The sequence below is a fragment of the Marmota flaviventris genome, chromosome 4 (assembly GCF_047511675.1).
Source record: "Marmota flaviventris isolate mMarFla1 chromosome 4, mMarFla1.hap1, whole genome shotgun sequence".
Lineage (NCBI taxonomy): Eukaryota > Metazoa > Chordata > Mammalia > Rodentia > Sciuridae > Marmota > Marmota flaviventris.
Window position 1 is genome coordinate 158760036 of NC_092501.1, and position 23633 is coordinate 158783668.

The 23633-nt window shown below is 38.3% G+C and overlaps 1 protein-coding gene across 1 annotated transcript; it reads right to left on the reverse strand.

Annotated features, from left to right (window-relative positions):
• Nucleotides 1-7545: 7545 nt before the first annotated feature.
• On the reverse strand, nucleotides 7546-22825 carry Ccdc168 (coiled-coil domain containing 168). Its single transcript, XM_071611764.1, has one exon. The coding sequence runs from the start codon at nucleotides 22823-22825 to the stop codon at nucleotides 7619-7621; it is 15207 nt and encodes a 5068-aa protein (XP_071467865.1). The 3' UTR covers nucleotides 7546-7618.
• Between the last annotated feature and the right edge of the window lie 808 nt (nucleotides 22826-23633).

A 23633-nucleotide genomic window follows, 5' to 3' on the forward strand; every position in this document is an offset into this window, starting at 1 on the left:
AAATAAATGTTATACTCATATGAAGTTGTAAAAATTGCACAGGTGGTTCCCAGGTACACTTCCAATTGCTTCCCCCAATGATAATGGGAATTTCTGCATAAGCAATCATGTTGTCCACAAATAGGAAGAGTTTTACTTATTTTTTCACAATCCACATGCCTTTTTTCCCCTTATTGTACTGGTTAGGATTTCAGTGCTTTGTTTAGTTGTTGTGGTCAAAATAAACGTCTCCTGAATTGAAGGGAAAAAATTCCAGCCTTTAACCATTAAGTGTGATGTTAAGAACAGTAAAATGCTTTTTATTAGGTTGAGGAAGTTCTTGTGTATTCCAAGTTTGCTAAGTGGGCACAGAATTTTATTAATTTTTTCACATCAATGAGTATCATGTTGTTTTTCTTCTTTAGCTTCTTATATGATGGATTGCACACTTTTTAAAATATCAAGCCAGGTTTTTATTTCTGAAATAAATCACATTTTTTGTGTATATTTTAAACATAGTGTTAACATACTAACATATTTGAGGAAGTATGCATCTATGCTATTGAGGATTTTTAGTCAGAACTTTTTTTTGGTGGGGGGGGCTATCTCCATTTGGTTTTGCTTTTTGGTAATACTGATATCCTAAGATAAGTTGAGAAATGTTTCTTCTTCTATTTTATGGAAGAACTTGTGTGGAAGTAATACTATATCTTCCTTAAATGTTTGCTATAGTTCTCCAGTGGAATCATCTAGGCTTGGAGATTTCTTTCTCCAAGATTTAAGATAAGAACTTATTTTCTTTAAAAGTTATAGAAATAGTCATATAATCTATTTCATTTATGGTATGTTTTGATAATTTTTGGTTTTTGAGAAATTGGTCCAATTCATCTAAATTGTCAAATTTATATACATAAAGTTGTTTGTAGTATTGTCTTTTTATGCCTTTTAATATCTTTGGGGGTCTATAGTGATATCCCCTCATTAATTTCTGAACATGCAAATTTGTATCTTTTTAATTTGTTAGTATAGGTTATCAATTTTATTGAACCTTCAAAACTCTTCAAATAACTGTCTTTTGAATTGAATAACTTTTTTGTTATTGCTTTCAATTCCCTTGATTCCTGCTCTTGTGCTTATTTTCTTGCTTCTGTTTGCTTTGCATTTGTTCTTTTTTTTTCTGATTTCTTGAAGCAGTAGCCAAATAATTTGAGAACTTTTTCTTTTTAAATTTATATTTAGTATGATTTTCCCTCTAAGCTCTGCCCTAGTGCACAGATTTATTTAGTGTAAATTTTCCCTTTATTTTTTGGTGGGTTGTATGTGTGGTTGGGGACTAAACTCAGTGTTTTACATGCTAGATAAGCACTCTACCATAGAGCTACATCCTCGTGCCCATGTGGTATGTTTTAATTTTTGTTTAGTTCATTGTGTTTTTAAATTTTCATTGAGATGTCTTCTTTATAGAGTATTTGGAAGTATGTTGTTCAGTTTCCAAATACGTGGGGGTTTCCCTTTTACCCCTTTTCAATTTTCTATATTTTTTCCCATTATGGTCAGAAAACACACTCTGTGTAATTTCAGCTTGTTTTATGACTAGGATGTTATCTGTCTTGGTGCATTCCTAGGTGCACATTAACAGAGAGTCTATTTTGCTGTGTCAGGTGAAGTATTCAATAAATACTAGCTAGATATCATGGATCCCAGAGACCTCGCTGATCTAGGTGATACTTTGGTTGATGGTGCTGTTCAGGTATTTTTTCTCCTTTGCTGATTTTCTACTAATTATTGAAAGAGGGTGTTGAAATCCCCAAATACAAATGTGGACCTGTCCATTTCTCCTTCTGGGTCTGTCAGTTTTTACTGAGCATGCTTTGAAGCTCTGCTATTCTCTGTATACATGTCTCAGAACTATTTAGTCTTCCTAAGGATGGACCCTTCTATCATTTAATCTCACTCTGTCCATGGCAATTTTCTTTGCTCTGTAATTGACTTATCTGATATTAGTATGGCTAGTCCAGTTTTATTTTGATTGGTGTATGCCTGGTATATCTTTTCCACCTTTCAATTTATTTATATCATTATCTTTGAAATGAGTTTCTTATAGTCAACATAATTCTGATCCTCTCTGTTAATTTGGCTTTAATGGCATATTTAAAACATTTACATGAAAGTTAATTGTTAATGTTAGGAGCTAAGTTGACCATTTTATGATTTTTTAAAAGTTTGGTCCTTTTGATTTTTGTTTTGCTTTCCTTTTCCTACCTTCCTGTGGAAGGTTACTTGAAATATTTTTAGCATCCCATTTTTATTTACCTGAAGATTTTGTTAGTATATCCCTTTTATAATTTTGGGGGTGTTTTTGAATTTTTGGTGGTTGCTCTAGGAGATAAAATATACAGATATAAGTAATCACAGTTCACTAGTATGAGCATTTAAGTACTTTACTACAGACTCAGAATGTGGATCAGGATGTTATTTGACACTGTACTTCTCTTCTAAAACCTATTGCTGTGTTGTTGATTCTGGTTGGTTTTATGAATTGGTTACTTGAGAGTCTTCCCACAACTTTAAGTACAAATATTTTAAAAGTAGTAAGTGGTAGAATGAGAAACCTTATCATTGAGGTCCCTTTACACACACACCCCTATGTTACTGTTTTTCATCACTGTGACCAGAACACTTGAAAGAGGAGAGGCTTACTTTGGCTCATGGTTCCAGATGTCTTAGTCCATGGTCAGCTGACTCCATTGCTCTGGCCCTGAGGTGAGGCAGAACATCATGGTGGACAGTCATGGAGGAGGAAAGCTGCTTAGATAATGGTAGCTGGGAGTCAGTGGGTGGAGGAAAGTGATAAAAAAGGGCCAGGCAGAATCTACAGTTCAAAGGCATGTTCCCAGTGACCAGCTTCCTTCAACCATACCCCACCTACTTACAGTTTCCACCTCTCCCCGTGGTCCATTCAATTCATTATTCCATCAGATTCATCCATTCATTCATTGATGAGGGTACAGCCTTCATGATCCGTTCACTTCCCCAAAGTCCCACCTCTGGACACTGATACATTGAAGACTGAGTCTTCAACACATGAGCATTTAGGGGATATTCTAGGTCCAAACCTTAACAGAAGGAGTGATAGATGGGTTTTGTGTAATTTTTTTAGACAAAAGAAATGACACCATGTCTCCTCTTAGAAATGACTTGGTATAGTCATGATGGTGCAGGGGAGAAGAAAGAAAAACATTCATTATTGGTTGGGTAGGTGAGTGCTGTGGCCTGGGCATTTGTGTCTCCAAAATTCATGTTGAAGGCTAATCCCCAAAGCATTTGTCTGAAGAGATGGGTCTTTATGAAGTAACCAGAGGTGAGGTGGAGGCTTCAAGAATGGGATTGGAGCCCTTATCAAAGGGCTTGATAAATGAGTTGGTGACACAGGTCTGTAGTCCCCAAGACTGGGGAGATTGAGGCAGGCAGATTTCAAGTTCCAGGGCAGCCTGGGCAACTTAGCAAGACCCTGTCTCCAAATAAAACATAAAGACTGAGCTTGGGAGTAGCTCAATGGCAGAGCGTTTCCCTGGCCTGACCAGAGGTGGTGTGTTTGATCCTCCATACTTCAAAAAGGGGTGTGGGGTAGGAGGAAGCCTGTTTGGCCCTTTTAACCCTTCTGCCACGTGAGGACACAGCAAGAAGACACTATCTATGAGGAACAGGTCCCCATCAGACATTAAATCTGCTGCCACTTTTATCTTGGATTTCCTAGTCTCCAGAACTAAAAGAAATACATCCATGTTCAGTCTAAGGAATTTGGTTATAGCAGCCCAAGCAACTAAGACAATACGAGGAACAGTATCTTGTGAATAAAAAGAGGCATGGGCTGTGCAGAGCAGGGCTCACTCACCTGTGGCAAGAGGTAAGGCTGTCACACAGGTGATGTGGTGTAGTCTGTGAAGTCCCTTCCCTCCTCAATGAGGTGTTAGTAAGGCCCTCTGATTGTGAGGGTGGGATAGAAGGTGTTTGAAATTTGGGGAGAAAAGTGAAGGGATGAAGGAGAGCTGGGTGGTGAAGACTATGGAAATGAACTGAGGCCCACCTGTTTTGTTGTCACAAATATAAACTGATTTCAATTACAGTGCCTGTGTGTAATATGGTGGCAGAAAACAATGAATCTGGCTTCAGTCTCTCATCCTTTGAATTTTCCCTTTCCCTCACTCATACCACCCCTCATTATCCTATTGTTCTTAAAGACTTGCTCTTAGAAAAAAAATACAGAAAATAGAGCATAGAAACAAACTGAAGACCAGGGTTCCAAATGTGTGCCCTGTGATGATGTGGAGTGTTTGACTTGTGAGGGGAACACAGCGGCACCTGCTGGACACTGCATGAACTGCTAGTTCAAGGTTGCTCTACTGCATAATCAGATTGTTCCACATTCCTTCTGTTACATAATTCTCTTCTCACACTGAGTTTTCAGCCATTGATAAAATAAAAGAAAATACTGCACAAGAATTAGTGTGGAATACACAATCTGATTCCAAAGTTTGAGGAGCTGTGTGGCATCCAACAGGCTCACATACCCCACACTAAGTAATTGTAATTAAGAATTAAATTGTTAAAAATTTAATTTAAATTTATTTTTTCAAATAATCTAAGTTGCTAAGATATAAATTCTCATTAAGTTGTTTGGATTTAGCTACTTAATTGTTATTTATTTTGGCCTGTAGCTACAATAGAAATATATGACTCTGAATCATTATTAACTGAGAACATCTGGGAATCTCTGACTTACAGATGAATTCTTGTTGCTTTCTATTTCTTCCAAGTAATGAGTCAAAGCCCGTGAGGGGTGTAGTTGTGTGCAGCAGGAAATCTCAGACCCAAATCTAAAACTTTCAATGTATAAATCATGACAAACATTCTCTCCACCTCACCCCAGCAACTTTCCTCATTACCTTAAAACTTGAGCATTAGTATCACTTCTGTTTTAATGGAATATGGCTACACCACCACCATCTACTCTGAGTATTTAAACCCAAGAAGAAACATGTACCTCTGTTCGCTGGAATCTTGCGTCTCTAAAAGAAGACTCGATTTGGATATTCATCCTTTTGTCAACATCCATTCCAAATTTGTAATTCTTGACAGATGGTTTAGTCTAAATAATTGTGGCCTCAGACCTGCTTTCTTTTCTCCATCTAAGATACCAGCAACACCTATGTGTGTGGTAATGAGATGGCAGCTGGCTATGTCGATGTGTGTGTGTGTGTGTGTGTGTGTGTCTGTCTGTCTGTCTACAATGGGATCAGCCTTTCAGGAGAATGTCTGCTTCTCTTCCCTAACCCAACTCCTGAGTTTTCCAAGTCAAGATTGTGCTTGTTAATGTTGGTTAAGTCCAATGCTCAGGACAAGGTCTGGCACATGGTAGATATTTGAAAAACTGTTGCTGAAATATGGAAATTAATAAACTAATGTTATCTGATTTTCAAAAGCATCTATACTATAAAAACTAAACGAGTTCTAGTTTTAGGCCTCACAGATTTGTAAAATATTTTCACTGCCCTTAGTTAAAAGCATTACCTCTTTTTACTTTGACTTATCCTCCACATCTGGTTTCATGTCTGGTGAGGCTGGAGAAGTTGCAAACATTTTGGGATTGAGCTCAGAGCAAGCTGAGTTAGGATATATTTGGTTTATCGGTGAGCTATATAATAATGTGATTGACATTCACATATTTGGGTATAGAAACTGCTTCTAGGAGTCCTTCATTGCGAAGAACACATCCCAGGGAGGGACACAAAAGTGCAAGCTGGGCTATGTCATAGGGGGAACGCTTCCTACAGGACTTGGAACTGGAGGAAGGTGGGTAGCTAAGAAGATCTAGGTTAGGAAAGTGGGCTTTGGAAGATGCAGCCATTCATCAGATGTGTGAAATTATAAGCTGCTAAATCTTTCTCTTTGATCTAGTCAAAATGCATGTTCTCTTCTCACAGGAAAATATTTACAATGATATATGTTGACTACATATTTTTTTTTTAAACGAGAACTTCATGGTGTAGATTGACCAGAATTTTGTTTGTTAGATACAAATCTATGGCAGTACCACAAGTAGCAAGGACATCTGCGGGTGAAGTCACATAGCTGATGCTATCTAACTTACTGGTTTGCTTTACCACATCTGTCATCTCCTATTCTAATGAAGTCTGATGGTTCTAGATACCAAGTTGCCAGAGTTAGTGAGCGCGCCTGAATTTTCTAAATCATCAACGATAAATAACATCTATCAACCACTAGAAGACCAGATTACTTTTGATCTTTACATAAGTGACATTACAAAATTGTTTTATGAAGGTGATCAAATAGTCAAAAAATATAGGCAAATGACTATCCCGCAGCTAACTATGATGTTATTTTTCTGGACTTACAATGTATTTGGTTCAATCAGCTTTATAAAAATTGAAATGTGTGATTTCTTCTCTTGCTCTGAATAAATACACCTCTTTGTATCTAATTTTATTTTCAAGTTTTTAACTTTTTTTCCCTTTTGACAAATGGACATTTGATATTTTAGTGACAGTTCTTCACAACATAAGAACCAGTCACTCAATCCTCCTGTATCATTTGTGGTAAGAAATCAGGCTACTGAAATAGCCTCATTTGTTCTATTTTGTGACAGGCAATCTCCGAAAGAATACATTTTAAATTATGCTGTAACACTTGTGTATTCTATTTGGATTTTAAGAAGCAATTACTGTATTTTTAGATGTGATTATGGTTATATTAAAAATAGTTTACAGGGCCTGGGGTTGTGGCTCAGCGGTAGAGTGCTCGCCTAGCACATGTGAGGCCCTGGGTTTGAACCTCAGCACCACATAAAAATAAATAAAGATATTGTGTCAACCAAAAAATAAATATTAAAAAAATAGTTTACAGAGATATGCAATAAAATATGGACTAAATAACATATCTAGGATATGTTTCAAAATACTAGTGGAGGAGAATTGATGAGAAGTGAACAATGCAGGTTTGCTATAGGGTGATAGTCTGCAATCCAGTAAATTGGTACATACAAATCTATCACACTATTGTGTGTATGTGTGTTTATGCACACACACACACACACACACACACACACCCCTAGAGTTCTCTAGAATTGTTAGTATTAAGATATTCCATCTGGTTGTCAAACTCAGTGCTCATAACTCAGTATTTGTGCTCTATTCTGTGGCACTGGACACTGGAATCCTCACTGCCATCTGAAACACTCCCCCTTCAGCCTCTGTGCTCCTTCTCTCCTTACTCTCTAAACAGTCTCCATCTCATACATGGGATACAATTCCTCCCACGGGCCCTTCAGTCAATGGTGTAGGGTGAAACGGCTTCTAGGCTGCGGACCACTCCTCTTAGGATTGTCAGGCAGCAGCATCAACTAAAAGGAGAGTTTGGACATGGTAGGACTGAACCCAAAGTCACCTGCTCTTCCATCCTGGCTTGCCAGAACACACGCAAACTCTGCTGTGGAAATAAAGCCAACAACTGAGAAGACACTTCCTGAGGACATCATTTGACATTCTATTACTTTATTTGTCATGGAATACCACCAAGTGACCAGAGTTCCAATCCAGAGGAGTCTAGATATGATGACATATCAACTCTGATGAACTGTACTAAAGGACCCTGACAGTGACTCCAACAACTTTTTGGATGAGCTCCATATACTCCAAGGACTTGAAGTCTTTACCACCAGTGGAATTCTGAAGTTTCCCTTCCTTAAGGTTTTTTGAGGAATAGTCCAGCGAATGGTTTTGGGTATAATCTCCAGTGAATCTGCTGGTACACAGGCATAAAAGAAGGGCTGGTCTTGTTTTTTGTCAGAATGGAAGTTAATACCCATGTGATGAGTTTTTGACGATGATCTATGTTCGCTTTGGGAATAAGTTGATCCTTGTGAGTCATAATTACACACTTTCCTCTTTCTTGTGTGTATCTCTTTACCTGGTGTATGAATGTAGTTATGGTCCTGATGAATGTTGTTCTTTCTGAATAAATCAAATTTGGCTTTCTTTCTTTCTTTGCTTTCCAGGTACATGTGAGACTTGTCTTGGTCATTTTCAAGATGTAATTTCATATCTGACTCAGTTAAGGAAGCTACAGAGTACCCTGTCCTGCTCCCTGACGTCCACGAAAGCTGCTCCTCTCTGAGTGAGATGGAAGGAGACAGAGACTGAATGTCCACAGTATTAAGTGAGCTGGGAGAACAATCAAGAGGCTGCATTTGGAATATATTTGATCTATATTTCCTGCTTCTGTGCTTTTCACAGGAAGGTGGTTTCATGAGAAATGTATGTTTCCTACAGGCTCTAATATGATGGGAGCCCAAATCTTCCCTGCAAAATTGCTGCAAGTAAGTTGTGACTTCTTTCATCTTAGAAAAATTTTTCAAAGGAATGCCTTTCTCTAATTCCAAGAGAACGTTTTGTGACTCCCGACTTAAGTAAGGGTTGGTTTCTAAAAACATACATTCCTGACTCTCACGTGTCTCTGGGGAGAAGCACCTGTCCAGGTTAGCTGAACTCTCAGTATTTATCTGAATATCAGTATAATCTTCAGAAGTCTGAGTGGAATGCGAGTTAACTAAACCAGTATCGTTCTCCTGCATCCTTAAATTAAAAGGCTTATATGTATTTGTTTCTTGAAACCACATACTGTATTGTTTATCTTTTTCTGGAGTCATGTCAGATTTGAGCTCAGAAATAGCCCTAGAATCTTTCTGCTCCCTACTGGGTAGACCAGCGTCAGAGGTACACGTATGGGATGGCTCCAAGAACTTTCTGAAGTGTAATGAGTTTTTGTGGGGGTTTTGCTTTTTAAAAGAAATATGCTGTTCTAACAGTTCTGTGTCAAAGGAAAGAGAATGGCTTTCTCTACCATCACCTGCTTTTTTACATATTGAAATCGGGTTTAGTTTAAGAATGTGTTTAGGAAGTGCATTTGGCTTGGGGAACATACTCTCATCAGAAAGCCCCAGCAGAAAGCGGAGGTATTTGTATTGTAAATCAAGATCAATTTGATGAAGAGATTTTTCTTCAAAAAGTAAGAAAATTCTGTTTTTACGCTTTGGGACTTTGACAGAATGAATACAGTTAGATAAAGGTTTTGTTCTATCCTGGGCAGTGGCCACTGCACAAGATTCTCTTACAACTCTGGGAAGGGCTTTCATTTGTATTTCCAATATTTTCATAGAAAAGTGCATGACAAGTTTGTCTTTACCTTTGACTGAGTACTTCTGGAGAATATGAGGCAGTGGCATCTCACTAGTCAAAATCACTGAAGACATCTCACTTTCTAGGTTATTAATACTGTTTAACTTTGAAATGAGCTCATTGCTGCTGCTTGAAACATTAACCAGCAGTGTCTTCATACAGCTGAGAGGAGGTGAATCTTCTTGGTAATCATGTTTTAAGTTAAGTTCTACACTATCCACCCCTTTTGGACACATAAGACTCATTTGTTTATGCCGTGGATAGAGCCTCCAACTGTTATTTTCAGGAATAGCCTCTCTGGGACAAAAGTCAAACATTTGTAAGGATTTTTTTGCCACCTCTGGCATCAGACTCAGTTTTATTTCAAGTGCTTTTGACCCCAAATGATTGGTGAGTTTATTTTTACCTTCAGGATTAAAATGTCTTAAAAGGGGTTTGTGCTGCGGTTTGGAACTCACTATTGTTGATGTTGTATCTGGACTCTCTGGAAAAGGGGGTGACATTGAGTCATCAGACTTCCCGGCTTGCAATTTGTCCAGTTTCTCAGAAGAAACTTTGTCTTGGATCATACTTTTTACCTGGAAGTCAAGGGCAGCTTTAATTGCTTCATAAATGAAAAATAAACTTTCTGCACTTGTAGCACTTGAAGGTGTTTTGGTCTCGTCACTTGTAACTTGCAGTGATGTGGGCACAGTTCCTGGAACAGCTACTTGCTGCTGGACCTCTTGGGAGGTGGTGTCCCATGCTGGTTCACCCTGATCTCTGTGCTTAGGAAACAAGGAACACCCCCTGGCATCAAGAGGAGTCTCATACTGTGGTTCTTCCTCCTCTAGAGATGGATCATTCACACTTATGGTCCTTCTCATGTGAGTCTCCACAATCTCCTTTGGACCTTTAAACATGGATGGATGCTCTGTGGGTGTCAGAATGCATTCTGGTATCTTTTCTTCTTGCTCAATCATATGTGAATCAGGTTTTTTTATGCTCCTTGGGGCATCATGACTTGGAATAATCCTTTTCTCAGTTTGTGGAGTTTTCTGACCTGTTTTTTTACTGACTTCTCTTTTCCTACTTGTTTTACTCTTGAGGCTTGCTTCTGACTTACCACGAGAATGCTTCTGCATTTGTTGTTTGTGCACTGCAAAGGGTTGAGACTTCTGGGGAACTGTGTCTTTAAAATTTCGTTCCCTTTTTACAACTGTTGAGGTGTCTCTCTTGACAATTTCACCAGCATTTGGTGATTGCCCCCAGAATTTAGAAAGACAAACTCTCTTTTCCCGTTGTCGGTTTGTCTTAGATTTTACAGTTTCTTCACTTTGTGGCGGACTCTTCATGGAAATACGAAGACGTCTGATAAATATTCCTGGGGCATCTTTATCACAAGAAACTTCTCTATTTGGTTTGTTAAACTCATATTGCAATTTCATCCTATTGCTTGGAGAACTACGTCTTATGGAACCAAGAATCTGTAAAACTGGGTGATTTGGGACTTTCATAGTTAAGTGTCTGTGGTTTAGTTTTCTTTCCAGATCTGCAATTGTCAACTTGCCTTTCTGGCCTTTGAAGGAAAGAGGAATATAGGCATAAAGTGAACCCAGAGTGTTTCTTTGAAGTGGTTTTTGTACTTGAATGTTTTCTTTTACCTTAGACAACCCTAGTTCCTCTTTGTGCTTTTGCTTGATGGGGCAGATGTTTTCCTTAGGTGTGATTACCGGAGTCTGGCTCTGAGACTCCTCTGTTCTTGGAGATAAATCATGAAGGCTTGCAGGACGGTTTGAGGCTGATCCTGTGTCCTCCTTCTCCAGACTGACAGAATTATTCTTGTGCATTTCCATTTTGTTCTCTTTCAGCTGTATAGCTCTCTGTGTGTGTACTTTCAATTTCCCTTCTTCCCGATTCACAGTAATGTCACTGGCCATCTCTAACTTCTGTTCCAAATGTACTGTGTTAACTTCACCTTCTTCCACCAGAAGTTCAGATTGAAATTGAAAAGTACAGAGTGGGTTAAAGGACTCTATAATACATTCCTCTTGTTCTGAAACCAGTAATGCCTGACTTTCTTTTCCTGTCATGTCATCACACTCTGTAATATCCACGTGTATTCCTGGTAATATTTGTAGGCTGGAGTCTGCTGTAGTTTTTTTGTCTACATCTATTTCCAACGGTGTCTTGTGCTTTCCATCCTGAAGTGGAGACTGAAGAGAAAACACAGAATTTGGCCTGGTCTCCTGTGTACTCTCAGACAACGGCACTGCTTGCTTTTCCATGATAACGCCTTGTTCTTTATTTTGAGATGTACCTAACTTGGTGCGATTTATTTTTTCAAGTGATTGCTTTGTCTGTGGTGCTAACACTTTGGGAGAAAACATTTTGCTTATTTTATTATTACTTTGTACATCTTTCTCTGGCATATCAAATTCACATGAATCCACATATTCTAGAGACACTTCTGATGAAATTTCCTGTTGGTGGGCATCTCTCTCTGGAAAAGAAATTCCTTTTGAACCTATGTGGGTGCCAAATTTGATATATATTTCCTTGGATGTTTCCCTTGGCAGGGAAGCTGAAACCCTAGGACTTACTTTCTGATTTATGTTACATGTTATTTCAGTTTTCTTCTTCAGATTTCCAATTTTAATTGCATCCATTGTGTGGTAGGAATAAAACATACCATCAGGTTCTCTGCATCTTTCTGGTTGAGCCTTTTGTCCTGTAAAGTGCAATTCCACTCTTCTCTCATTTTGTGTTGTACCAAATCTTGTGAAATTAACGTTCTCATCTTTTGAAATTAAATCTCTTTCTGATTTAACCTGTGGTGCGTCATTCCTTTGCTGGGCTCCAATCATGAAGTCTGAGGCCCCCTGTTGCTCCGCCTTTTTCTGGGGCACACCCTGTTTCCTTTGCTTCATGGTGTTTTTACTATCATCTTCAACTGATTCTCTGAACGCTCTTTTCTGGGCATCTAATAAATCCTGGAGATTCTGTTGTGAATGAGAGGGTCCTGACATTCTTGCTGAGACTTCCTCTACTTTTTTCCCTGAATCCGGAGAAAGGAGAGGTGCTGATGGTATGGAAAGAAAAGTCCTTGTCAAAACCACACGTGATTCATCTTTTCCTTCATGCACTTTTTTCTCCAGCACCTTCATATTCAGTACAAACTCCTTCATATTAAGGATATGTGAAATGGGTGAAATCCTTGCCTCTTTGCAATGCACCCCGATCCTCATATCTACTGTTTTCAGTTCATACCTTTTTTCTTTCCATGACATCTGTGGGTCTCTTTGCCTTACATCACCACCTAATGCCTTTGTATGTGCTATTTTCTCTGCATCTGATAGTGCTGAACACATTAGTGGCAACAGAAATGTTTTATTTCCAAGTTCTTCTTCATTTACTTGTGTATCTTTATCCAGTTTAGGGTTGGGTGGAGAAGGTTTGAAAGCATAAATTTTTCTCGGGACTATACCTTGTGGTTCACCTGGACCTTCATGTTCTTTTCCTTTGTGTCCTCTGACAATCATATGCAGTTCTGATCTATGGAGTTTATGGGAAGAAGGTGATTTCTTTGACTTCAAAGATGTATCTATGCTTCCCTTACCTACTGTTTTCCCTCTATCTATCATTTCTTTCTGAAGCATATGTTGTTTTTCACCTTTAACATCTTTCATGGTATCATTACCAACTGACCCTGTAGGTACTGTTTTCCCTGCACTTGATATTTTTGGCAAAGCAGACCTTGGAAGTCTTAGCAGTTCATCATCTATTTCTACTTTGGTATCCAACTTGCGCTGAGGCAGAGTTGGCAATGAAGCTGAAGGTTCCTCTGGACGTTCCTGCACCTTCCTTTCTTGACATTTGGGGAACATGAACTTTATTATTTGTACTCCATCCTCTTCCTCATTCTGTTGGACATGATGTTTTCCTTTTGGTAGACAAATTAAAATATCACCAGTAATTGGCTTTATACATATGCCTCCTTCAGAATTCAATGATTCCTGGAAGTTTACTATGGAAAAAAAGGATCTTGCCCACGCTGGTGTGCTTTCTTCCTTGATCCCAGTATTCACATCAGGCAGAAGTGGAGATTCAGCAGAAGTCTCATTGGGCACTATATCTGCCTCACTTTTAACGTCTAGAACCTTTTCCTCTTGCTTTCTAGATTTCCCTTGAAGGTTACCTAATTGTGTATGTAAAATACATGATTTCTTTGTCTTCAAACAAGTGTCCTTGGGATCCACTATGACATTCATACCCACAACTTTTTCTCCTTCGTTTTCTTTCTGTAGCATATGTTCTTTTAATTCTTCTACCTCATTTGAAAGTTTTCCATCAATTGTTTCTGGATATGCTAGTCTCCCTGTACTTGATTCCTTGAACTGCCTAAGTGAGAGAAATGATTTTATAATTCTGTTTGCCAGACCCACCAGTAGTTTAGTTTTATATTCCTGCATTTTTTCCTTTTGTTCCTTGGTTTTCCATGGCAGTGCTTTATTATTGAGTGAATATGAAAGTGATGATTTCTGTACCATCACATATTTGGGGAGCTTGATGTCTTTTATGTCTATTTTGAATCTATCTTTTTCTTCTTGCTGTGCTATGGACTGTACTGATTCTTTAATGCTGCTCAACATGTAACTATCTAATGACTCAGTACATGATTTTTTATCTGAATCTGATGCATCTTGAGTCGTTAATGGTGGAAAAGAGAACTGTGTTCTTCCAAGGGTTCTTTCCTGTTTTTTCATTCTAGTGTCCTGCTCCAGGTAAGATGGAAAAGGTAAAGAGCTTTTCCTCAGAACCACTCCTGGTTCCCTTTTGCCTTCTTGCTCTCCTTTCCTTTCTTTTTTAATATTCAAAGGTAGTTTCCTTCTATCGTATAGATGTGGATGCGGGGATGCCTCTGTTCTCACACTTATTATACTACTTTCTGTGCCTTTTATTTTCACTTTGTCCCTTACCTCTCTGCATGGCACACGCCCCTTTGCTCCTAATGTTATATTACGTGAGCTAACACCTTCACGTAAACCAGCATGTCCAATTCTCCCTATATCTAATAATTGAGGAAGCTTTGCTTGTGAAGGAGCAACTCTGTGGTGAGATGGAGATGGTATGGAAGGACATATTTCTGCCTGAACCACATTAGGATCTCTTGTTTTTTCTTGTTTCAGTCCTACTTTTCCTATAATGCCCCCCTGCGCTTCCTGAGTGTTGCGCAGAGCACTGTGCTCACAGATATTGACCACATGAGAAGATGCTGAGGTCTTTGCCTGGAGAGCTGTGCCACTGGGGCCTATCAAGCCCCTTGTGGCTGAGGGTTGTATTCTGCCTTCCTCCTGTGATAAACACTGTTTTCTTGGCTTTGCATGGCTTTCTTTCTTTGCACAGCTAGAAATGGACTCTGTAAGTCTTATTTGTCCTGAAGGAAATGATACATGCAGCACAGGATGTGGTACATAACTTTTTATTTTTCCTGGTTCATCTTCTTCTTTTATTGTGTCTAATTCAAAGAGAGGTAAAGAAGTGATAAAAGAGTAAGTTTGGTTGAGAAGAACATCTGTATCCTCATTTCCTTCCCGTCTCTGTTTGTTTTGCTGTGTGATGTTCACCTGCAGTTTCTTTATTTTCAATATATCATCAAGGAGTGATTCCTTTGCCTTCCCAGATGTGTCCTTGGGATACATTATGCTTTTCTTTAAAACATTTTCTTTATCCTCTTCTCCATGTGTCATGCATTTTGTTCTTCTTGAATCACTGGAGATGTCTTTCAAAGGTGACACTTTATAATTCAATTTCCCTACAACTGTAGATTCCATGTGGTATGAAGGGGGAAGAAAGGACCTTGATACTTTTTGTTTTTGTTCTGTGACTTCTATCCCTTTGTTTGATTTACAGTGAGGTAAAGGAAGTACCTCATCTAGTTCATGTTTTCTTTCCTGTACACGTCCCAATTTTTCATTTACGTTTGTCTGTCTTCTAGTTTTTGGGTCACCATGGCCAGTGATACTGGGTTCATGTGGAAGTGATAATTGATCTGCCTTGAAAGTCACATCCTCAGGGTGTACTCCATGTTTCATATTTACTGTGTTTTTTCTCTCCATCTCTTTCTGGGCCTTGTATTTTTGTATGGGTTTTACATCATGTGATTTCTCCTCCCCAGTTGATTTTGTATGCATCATCTGCCTGCTGTCAGATAATTTTTGGTCCTGTAATGGTGAAATAGCAGATCTTGTTATTTTGTGCGTATCTTCTTTTCCTGCCTTATGATAAATCAGAGGAGGTTCGGAAGGCATATGTACATGGGGAACCATTTCCTGCTCACTTCCACTTTCTTGGTCTATTTTTCCTTGCTTTCTATTGTTTTGATTCACTTCCCCTTGACCTTTGCCTTCTTGATCCCATTTGTCCTGGGCTTTACCTGCTGCAACTGCTTTCCCCTGTTCTTGACGACCTTTGTGGACTTTCCCTTGTCTTTTGCCTTCTGGATCTGTTTTCCCTTGCTCTTTAGAATTTGGTGGTAGGTCTTGTGAAAGTGCTCCATTTCCTTCCAAACCTTTGGCTTTTGGATACATTGTGCCTTTCTCAGCTAATTTCTTTACATCATCCTTTTCTGTCTGTGGCATAAATTCTTTTAATTTTTGTGTACCACTTGTGATATCACCCTCAATGGACTCTTTGCTTGGTTTTCTCACTGCATCTGATGATTTCTGGTAGGATAGTTCTGGAAGAAAGTATCTTCTCACCTCAGTTCCATGGTTTGTTTTTCTTCTCCTCATATCCAATTTTAAATGAGGTGGTGGTATGTATGTATCAGTACTGGTCAAAATCTCATTTGATTCATCTTTAACTTTTGGCAGATTTTTATCTTGCTCTTTGATGTCTAACTGAATTTCCTGTGAAATTGCCAATGATTTTCTTTCTTTCAAAAGCATTACTTTTTCCATTTTTACACTTTCCTCTTCTTTCTGCATTGTAACTACTACAGCATTTTTTACACTGTTGGGGGTAGGATATATATTTTGCATGTATTTTGCTCCTTTTATACTGCTTAAGACATCATCAATTGGCTCCTTATATAGTTCCGTTCCATCTGACAATTCCTGGAGTGTCAATAATGGAAGACAGAACCTTACGATTCCTTGCATGTATAGATCTTTTATTGTAGGATCCCATTCTGGGTGAGGTGGAGGAATGGAATCCCAGAGTTCATTCTGAATTATGTCTTGATTTTGTTTATCCTCCTGCATAATTTTCTTTGTTTTTTTGTTGGACCACTGTAATTCCTTCCTATTCACTAAGTGTTTAAAAGGTGAATTCTTTCCCTTCAGAATGATATATATGAGGCCAATTATATCTTTCAGATCTACTATATTTCCTCTACCTCTCCTTTTCTTCTGTAGCAAACATTTTGATTCCATTATGTTATTGAAGTGATATCGAGTCATTGACTCTAAATATGATATTCTTCTGATATTTAACGATGCCTGGGGCTTTAGTGGTGGAAGGCAGCCCTTTGGTATTCTTGATTTATCTTTTCTTACTTTTATCCTAGGATTCAAATTAGAATGTGACAGAGTTGGTAAAGAAGCATAGGAGAGTCTTAGATCCACATCCAATTTACCTTTATCTTCTTGTACCCTGCTTTCTGGTTTTATAATTTTCAACAGTGACAAGTCCTTTCTGTTGAGCATATGTGACAGTGATTTCTCTGACTTCATTGTGAAGTATGGGTTCATTTTTTCTTCCATTTCCAGAGCTTTCACTCTATCCTTCTCTTCCTGTGATATATGTTGTTTCCTTCTTTTTACATTTGAAGTAGTCCCATCGATTTTTTCTTTATCCAATTTGAAGTGAGGTAAAGAAAGCATGGGCTGATATGTTTTTTTCACATCCAAATCTGGATCACCCTTTCTGGATCTTGTACTTACTGTTTTCTCTTTTACATTCCACTGCCCTTCTACTCTGTTGCTTGGGGTATCAGAGTGAGTGACACTGGAGAGATTCTTCAACTCTAGAGCTTTTCTTTTGGGGCATATTATGTCTTTCATAACACCTTGTTTTAGGCTATCCTTCTGTCTTTGACTTTCACGCAAAACAGACATACATATAGACAGAGAATGTAATAGTATTCTAGGTAGATGCACCTTTCCTGGAATTCCCCTATGTGATTTTACCTTCATTCCAACTCTTAGTTTGGATGAACTTCCATTTGATATTGTCTCTGTTACTGGTGCCCCATATGATGATTGCTTTTTTTCTGAAAATAAACCAGTCATGTGTTTCTTAGCTTCTGTGCTTTGTTCTACAGGCATTTTGTCTTGTTTTCTCATGTCCCTTGGAGTAACTGGAGACATACTCTGTTCTAGTCCACACTTATATGCAGTGCTTGGTTGATCTGTAGAAAACAGATTTTGTCCTTCTACCCTGCTTAATGCACTACCCACTTCTGCTAATACCTCTCTTGTTAGAGGAATTGAATGTGGCCAGAGACAGGGATACTTTTGAGGGTAAAACATTCGCTCCTTCAAGTTCTCATAGGAAATTGATAGGTCCTGCTGTTTTGGTGCTTCTTTCCTTTTTTGAGTATATTCATTTGTAACATCCATTTGCTTTAATGTTTTCCTCATCTGTGAAGCTGAAGAGTCACAATGCATGATATTTACAGCATCTAGCATTGGACTATCATTTTCAGATGTGGACTGTGGAAGAGACTTATACATACTTTTTTTCTTTTGCTGTTTTCTTTCTGTAGTCAAAGTGTGATAGCATGGATTATCTCTTGCATTTAATGTTCTCTTTACCTGCAAATTAAACTGATATGTACCCATCAGAGGATGAGTAACAGATGTTGGAAAAACCGTGCATATACTCTCTTGTAGATGTTCTTCTGTTCCTGTAATAGGCAGATTAATTCCTTCTGTACATGGAGGTTGATCTTCCAGAACACTCACTTCATCTGATGCTTTTTTCAAGACTTCTGGCTTTAGTATTGCTTTTGCTGAGGTTTGTTTCTTTGCATTTTCAATATGAAGATGATGTAATGTGTGAGAGAAAATAGATTCTAAAATCTTGTCTTTGTGCTGGTTATAAGTAGTCAGTTGCCTTGTCCTCAATTTTTTTGAAAAGTCCACTTTCTGTCTATTTAATTTTAATAGATTATCAGTTAATTCTGTTTGTTCTTTTCCCTGTTGATTTACACTGAAACTTCGAGAGAGCCTACCATTTTCTTTCCTTGTATTTACTGCCTGTTTTAAACGAAGAGGGTCCTTACTGGGGCAAGATGCAGAATCCATACTTTCAGGTGTATGACTTGGTTTCACATGTCTTCTCTGCTCTGTACAAATCTTGAATGGATCCTTTAGCTTTGAATAAAGAAATTTCTGTCCTTTGGAATCTATTAAGATATCTGTTTCCTTTAATTCTTTTCTTCCCAATAGATGTGAAATATTTTTTCTGTTAACATGCATATCTTCCTTAGCTACCTGTCCTGTGTTTTCTAAATGAAGAGGTTCTCTAATGGGATAGGAAACAGATTCCATGTCTACCAGGAAAGTACTTTCTTGTTTCCGTGATTCTGGCTTTTTATAAGTAAATATATTCTGTCCTTCTGAACTTAATGAAATATCTGTTTTCTTTGCTCTTTCTTTCCTGGGTGGAACTGAAACTGAATGTTCAGCAACATCTGCAATTCTTTGTTTCTCTCCTTGTGCAGTGAAGAAATCAAGTTCTGTATCTGTTCTTGGTTTTCTGAGCCTACCACCACTAATTTCTCTCTTCTGTGAAAATATAACAGGGTGTATTTCTTTTTCCAAATCCACTTTTAATTTGTCATGGTCAAGTCCAATGTAATCAGTTTCATCTTTCTGTGAAATGGGCTCAAGACACACCTTTCTTTCCAAATATTCTAATTTGACATGAGGATGCCTTTTCATTTGTTCTGACCTAATCGGTAATTGTTGTAGGTATTGCTGGGGCATGTCTACTAAAGTGCATTGGTGGGTTTGTTCTTTTCTAATATTCTCTTCTGGTTTTTCAATGATGCCGGCCATGTCAACACATTCTGACAATGATATCTGCCTGTCGTTTAGTGGTTTCTCTGGCATTAGCTGTAAAAAAATGTTTACCCCCTTCTTCAACTTGTCTTTCTTCATTTTTATTTCTATAGGCTTTTTATTGGAAGACACAGGGGATCGAGAGTCAAAATCAGCTTTCAGAACTGGGTTTGTTGCAGCTTTACTCAACTGAAATGCTTTCTCCTGCTGAATGTTTCCTCCCTGCTCCTCCTTATTGTTTCTTGAACCACATCCAAGCATCCAGGAAACTCGTGTTTTCTTTGCCTTCAGTTGTACCTGTTTGGTATGTCTAGCATTTTTCACATATGCTGTTTCCACCGTACAATTGTGTCTTACAATTTTAGGATACATGGGTATGAAGGCATAAGGAGAACTTGAGATATTTCCTGAGATAACAGGCTCTTGCTGTCTCTCTTGCAGGGCAAAGGTTTCAGGATTTGTAATTGTTTCACTGTTTGCAGTCTGGAATTCTTTCTTCTGGATTTCAATTTGAAGAGGATTTATATTAGAGAAAGAAACCGACTCTGGACTAAGCAACTCCACAGGTTTTATCTCTTCTTCTTGATCTATTAAATAAATTTCTATTTTTTGAGGAGTGATCTTCTTGGGGCACACTGTATCGAATGAACGTGCTTCTGAGCTGAAAGGATCACGCTCTCTCAATTGATCTGCTCCAAATTCGACTGGCTGGATATCCTGCGGAGCTGCTCTAGACAAAATCTGTTGTTCATATTCCTCTTTTTCCCTAAATTTTTCTTTGGGCTCTTGCTGTTTCTCTTGCAGGGCAAATGTCTTGAGATTTGTTACCGTTTCACCATTTGCAGTCTTGGATTTTTTCTTCTGGTTTCCAATTTGAAGAGGATTTACATTAGAGAAAGAAACCAACTCTGGACTAAGCAACTCCACAGGTTTTCTCTCTGCTTCTTGATCTATTAAATAAATTTCTGTTTTCTGAGAAGTGATCATCTTGGGGCACACTCTATTGATTGAAGGTGCTTGTGAGCTGAAAGGATCAGGCTCTCTCAATTGATCTGCTCCAAACTCAACTGGCTGGATATCCTGTGGAGCTGATCTAGACAAAATCTGTTGTCCATACTCCTCTTTCTTCCTAACTTCTGCTTTATTAGGAGCATTTCCCCTCGAAGATTTTTCACGTGTATCCCTGGCATATGTAGCACCGTGTAGCATTGGCATAGAGGCATATACAGATTTTACTTCAGTACTTGGTACAGCCTTTTGTCTCTCTACTTTTATCTTTTGGGTTTCAAAATTCCACTTCGGTTTCTCAGTAATGCTTAGAGCAGCATGACCTGCATGATTAAGTGTTTGTGAAACTGCCAATCGCTTTACCTTTGATATTATGCCTTTTGGACTTGTGATAACTATGTTTAGATTGTCAGTCTGTCTTTCAATTCCTTCTGACACAGTTAAATGCCTGCCAACAGAATCTATGGTTCCAGCCAAATGGTATGGAGCTTTTTCTTTTAAAACAGATTGGTCAATTCTCTTTTGATCATATTGACTAAATATAGCATCATCTTTTGGTTCACCTAAATCTGCAAAAATATGTGGTTTCTCCATCTTGGAGTGTCCAACTCCGAAACTTGCTTGCACATTTTCTATGTTTTCTACTTTGACATTTTTTCCTGGATCCCCTTCATACACCTGTTTTTTGGGGAAAAATGATTTTCCTAGAAGAATGACTTCTGATTTGCCAGGATCGGGTACTTTTATGGGATGTGCATTTATTGTTAAGCTTTTTATGTAGAATAAGTCAGTTTTTATTGGAGGTTCTCTTTTCTTTTTCCCACATTCTCCATCATGTAATTCTGTTTCCCTTAAAAAGCTGGAGGTACTGCTCTGGTCAATGGAATTGGAATGTGACAGGCCTCCGGCTGGCGACTGCTGTGTTAGCTGTGTGTGACTAAACCTTGGTACTGTCACGTCTGCCTCCATTTCTAACTTACATTGCTTTCTAATGTCAGAGGTATTTGGTGCAAAGCAACGGGTATTTGGAAATGTGCCAGTCATGCTTCTACCTTGCCACATTGTTTTCATGCTGGTTCTTAAACTAGATTTAAATTTCTTGCTATGTTTTGTGCCAAAGTGTCTAATGCTTTTAAGTATCTGTGAAACTGGTGGCTTCTCTTCCTCTGTAGCCAAACACCTGGGATTCAATATAGTTTCATTTTCTGACAATTGTACTGTGCTTGCCTGGCTTTTAGAGTCAAAGAAACCAGGCATGAAAAAATCAGAAGGCCCCAACAAAGTTTTGGTTACATTTTCTTCTAACTCTGCCTTTTCCTCTGGAATATGACCTACCACAGTTTTTTGAAATGTTCTGTTGGACTGGATGCCCCTCACAGTTGTATCCAATGAGAGCTTATCAATCATTAATTTGAGGGGAAGACTCTTAGCATCTTCAGAGGCCTCAAGTAATACTTCTCTGACACTAGCATACCACTGCACCTCTCTCAGCTTGTGCTTTATGTTGTACTTTTTCTTTCTATGGCCTCCCATGGGATACCTTGAGATATTAAGCAGTTTTGAAATTGGTGGTTGTTTTGCCTTCAAAGTTATATGCTTAGGACTCAGTATACTTTTTTTGCTTACAAAATCTAATGTGTAGGTCTCACTTTTAGATTCATAAGATACAAAGCTGGAGAAATCTAAAGGTTTTAAAGATGTTCTTAATAAGTCTTTGTGATTGTATGCCTTTTCCCCAGAAACTGGATAATCATATTTCTGTCTAGCATTTCCATCCCAGGGCAAATCAGACACTGTTGAAATGATCTCTAATTCCTCTGCATTTGGAGATGATGTCTTTAGACCTGCCATAATTTTTACTTCTTCCTGCATATGAGGACTTCTTTGCATTGTTTCAACTTGAAAATTTATCATGTGTCCAGAAATAGGCTCCAAAATAGTTTCTTGAAACTGGTGGCTTCTCTTAAACACATCTTCTTCTTGAAGGTGTGCTTCCTGTGCTATATAGGACAAATTCTGAGTCCTTCTGCCTTCTGACCTCTTCAGATCAGACTCTGATTTGTGAGAATCAAGGGCTTCCGTTTGATATACACTGAAGCTCAAGTGCTGGCTGCAGTGTGGACCAGACCCCGATGGCACGTCTGAGATATCCTCCTGTGTCTCTGCGTGTAGCACATTCATTTTCACTGCATCACTAGGTCTGTTTTGCAAACCAGTCAAACTGTTTTTTTGTGTGTCTTCATGTGGCAACTTCTCTACCTCTGGATGGGTTTGATGGTATACTTTTACTCTTGGTTCATCCATCTCAGTTTTTGAAGACCTATGTACTTCACTGTCTACTTTGGTACTAGTTGAGACAGGTAAAGGAAACAAAAATGTGTGAGCTCTACTTTCATTTTGTTGGTTGTCTTTTAGCAAAGATTTTACATTGCATTCCTCTTTCCCCCTATGGTACAGATTGCCATGCTTGATGACATTCATCATTTGTGAACAAACAGGCTTCTTTGCCTTCATAGCTACACGTTTGGGACTCATGAGAGCTTGACTTTCTGGAAATTTCAATACATCTCTCTGCCTTCTGGCATCAGATAAAGAAGACACCATTCCCAATGTTAGGAAATCTCTTTGCACCTCATCATCTTTCTTAGCTATATGACTACCCAGTTTCTTTAAAGAAGTTGTATCCCATGGATTGTCAAACACTAAGTTCCCTGAGTTGATAGGTAGGATATTTTGATCAACTGTGTATTTTATAACTTTTGGTGCACTTACATTTTTCTCTCTTTCCTCACATTGTGGGGAAACTGCACTGTGAACCTCTAGCATCCTTATAGGATCCCCATTAGATATTGTATTATATTCTATTTCATCAATTAAAAGTTCATCAAATATTGCCCTCTCTGATTTTGGACATGGAAACTTTTCACTTATTTGATGTAGTACGTTTTTTTGAAGTGGAATGTTCTGTAGATTTTTAATTCGAAATGAAGTCACTAGAGGAGAACAAAAAACCTCCAGAGTATTTTCTGAAACTGTTTTTTGCTGTATATCTTGCTCTGGAATAAGCAGACTTTGGCCTTTTCTATTTTCTGCACTCTTCAGGAATTGTGGACTTGCTTCAAGTAAAACTTCTTTGCCCTTTCTTTCTTCTTCATTCTGCCATCTTGTTTCTAATGTGTTGCTTGACACAGTCCATTTATTAGAGGGATCTATATATAATCTTTTCAGTTCATCTTGCTTTAACTGTGTAACATTGCTTGTTTTTCTTAATGGGCTTCTTGTTGATTCAGCTTTTTTATGCATTTTGATGCCAGGTGAAACAAGTGTGGGAAAAACGGTATTC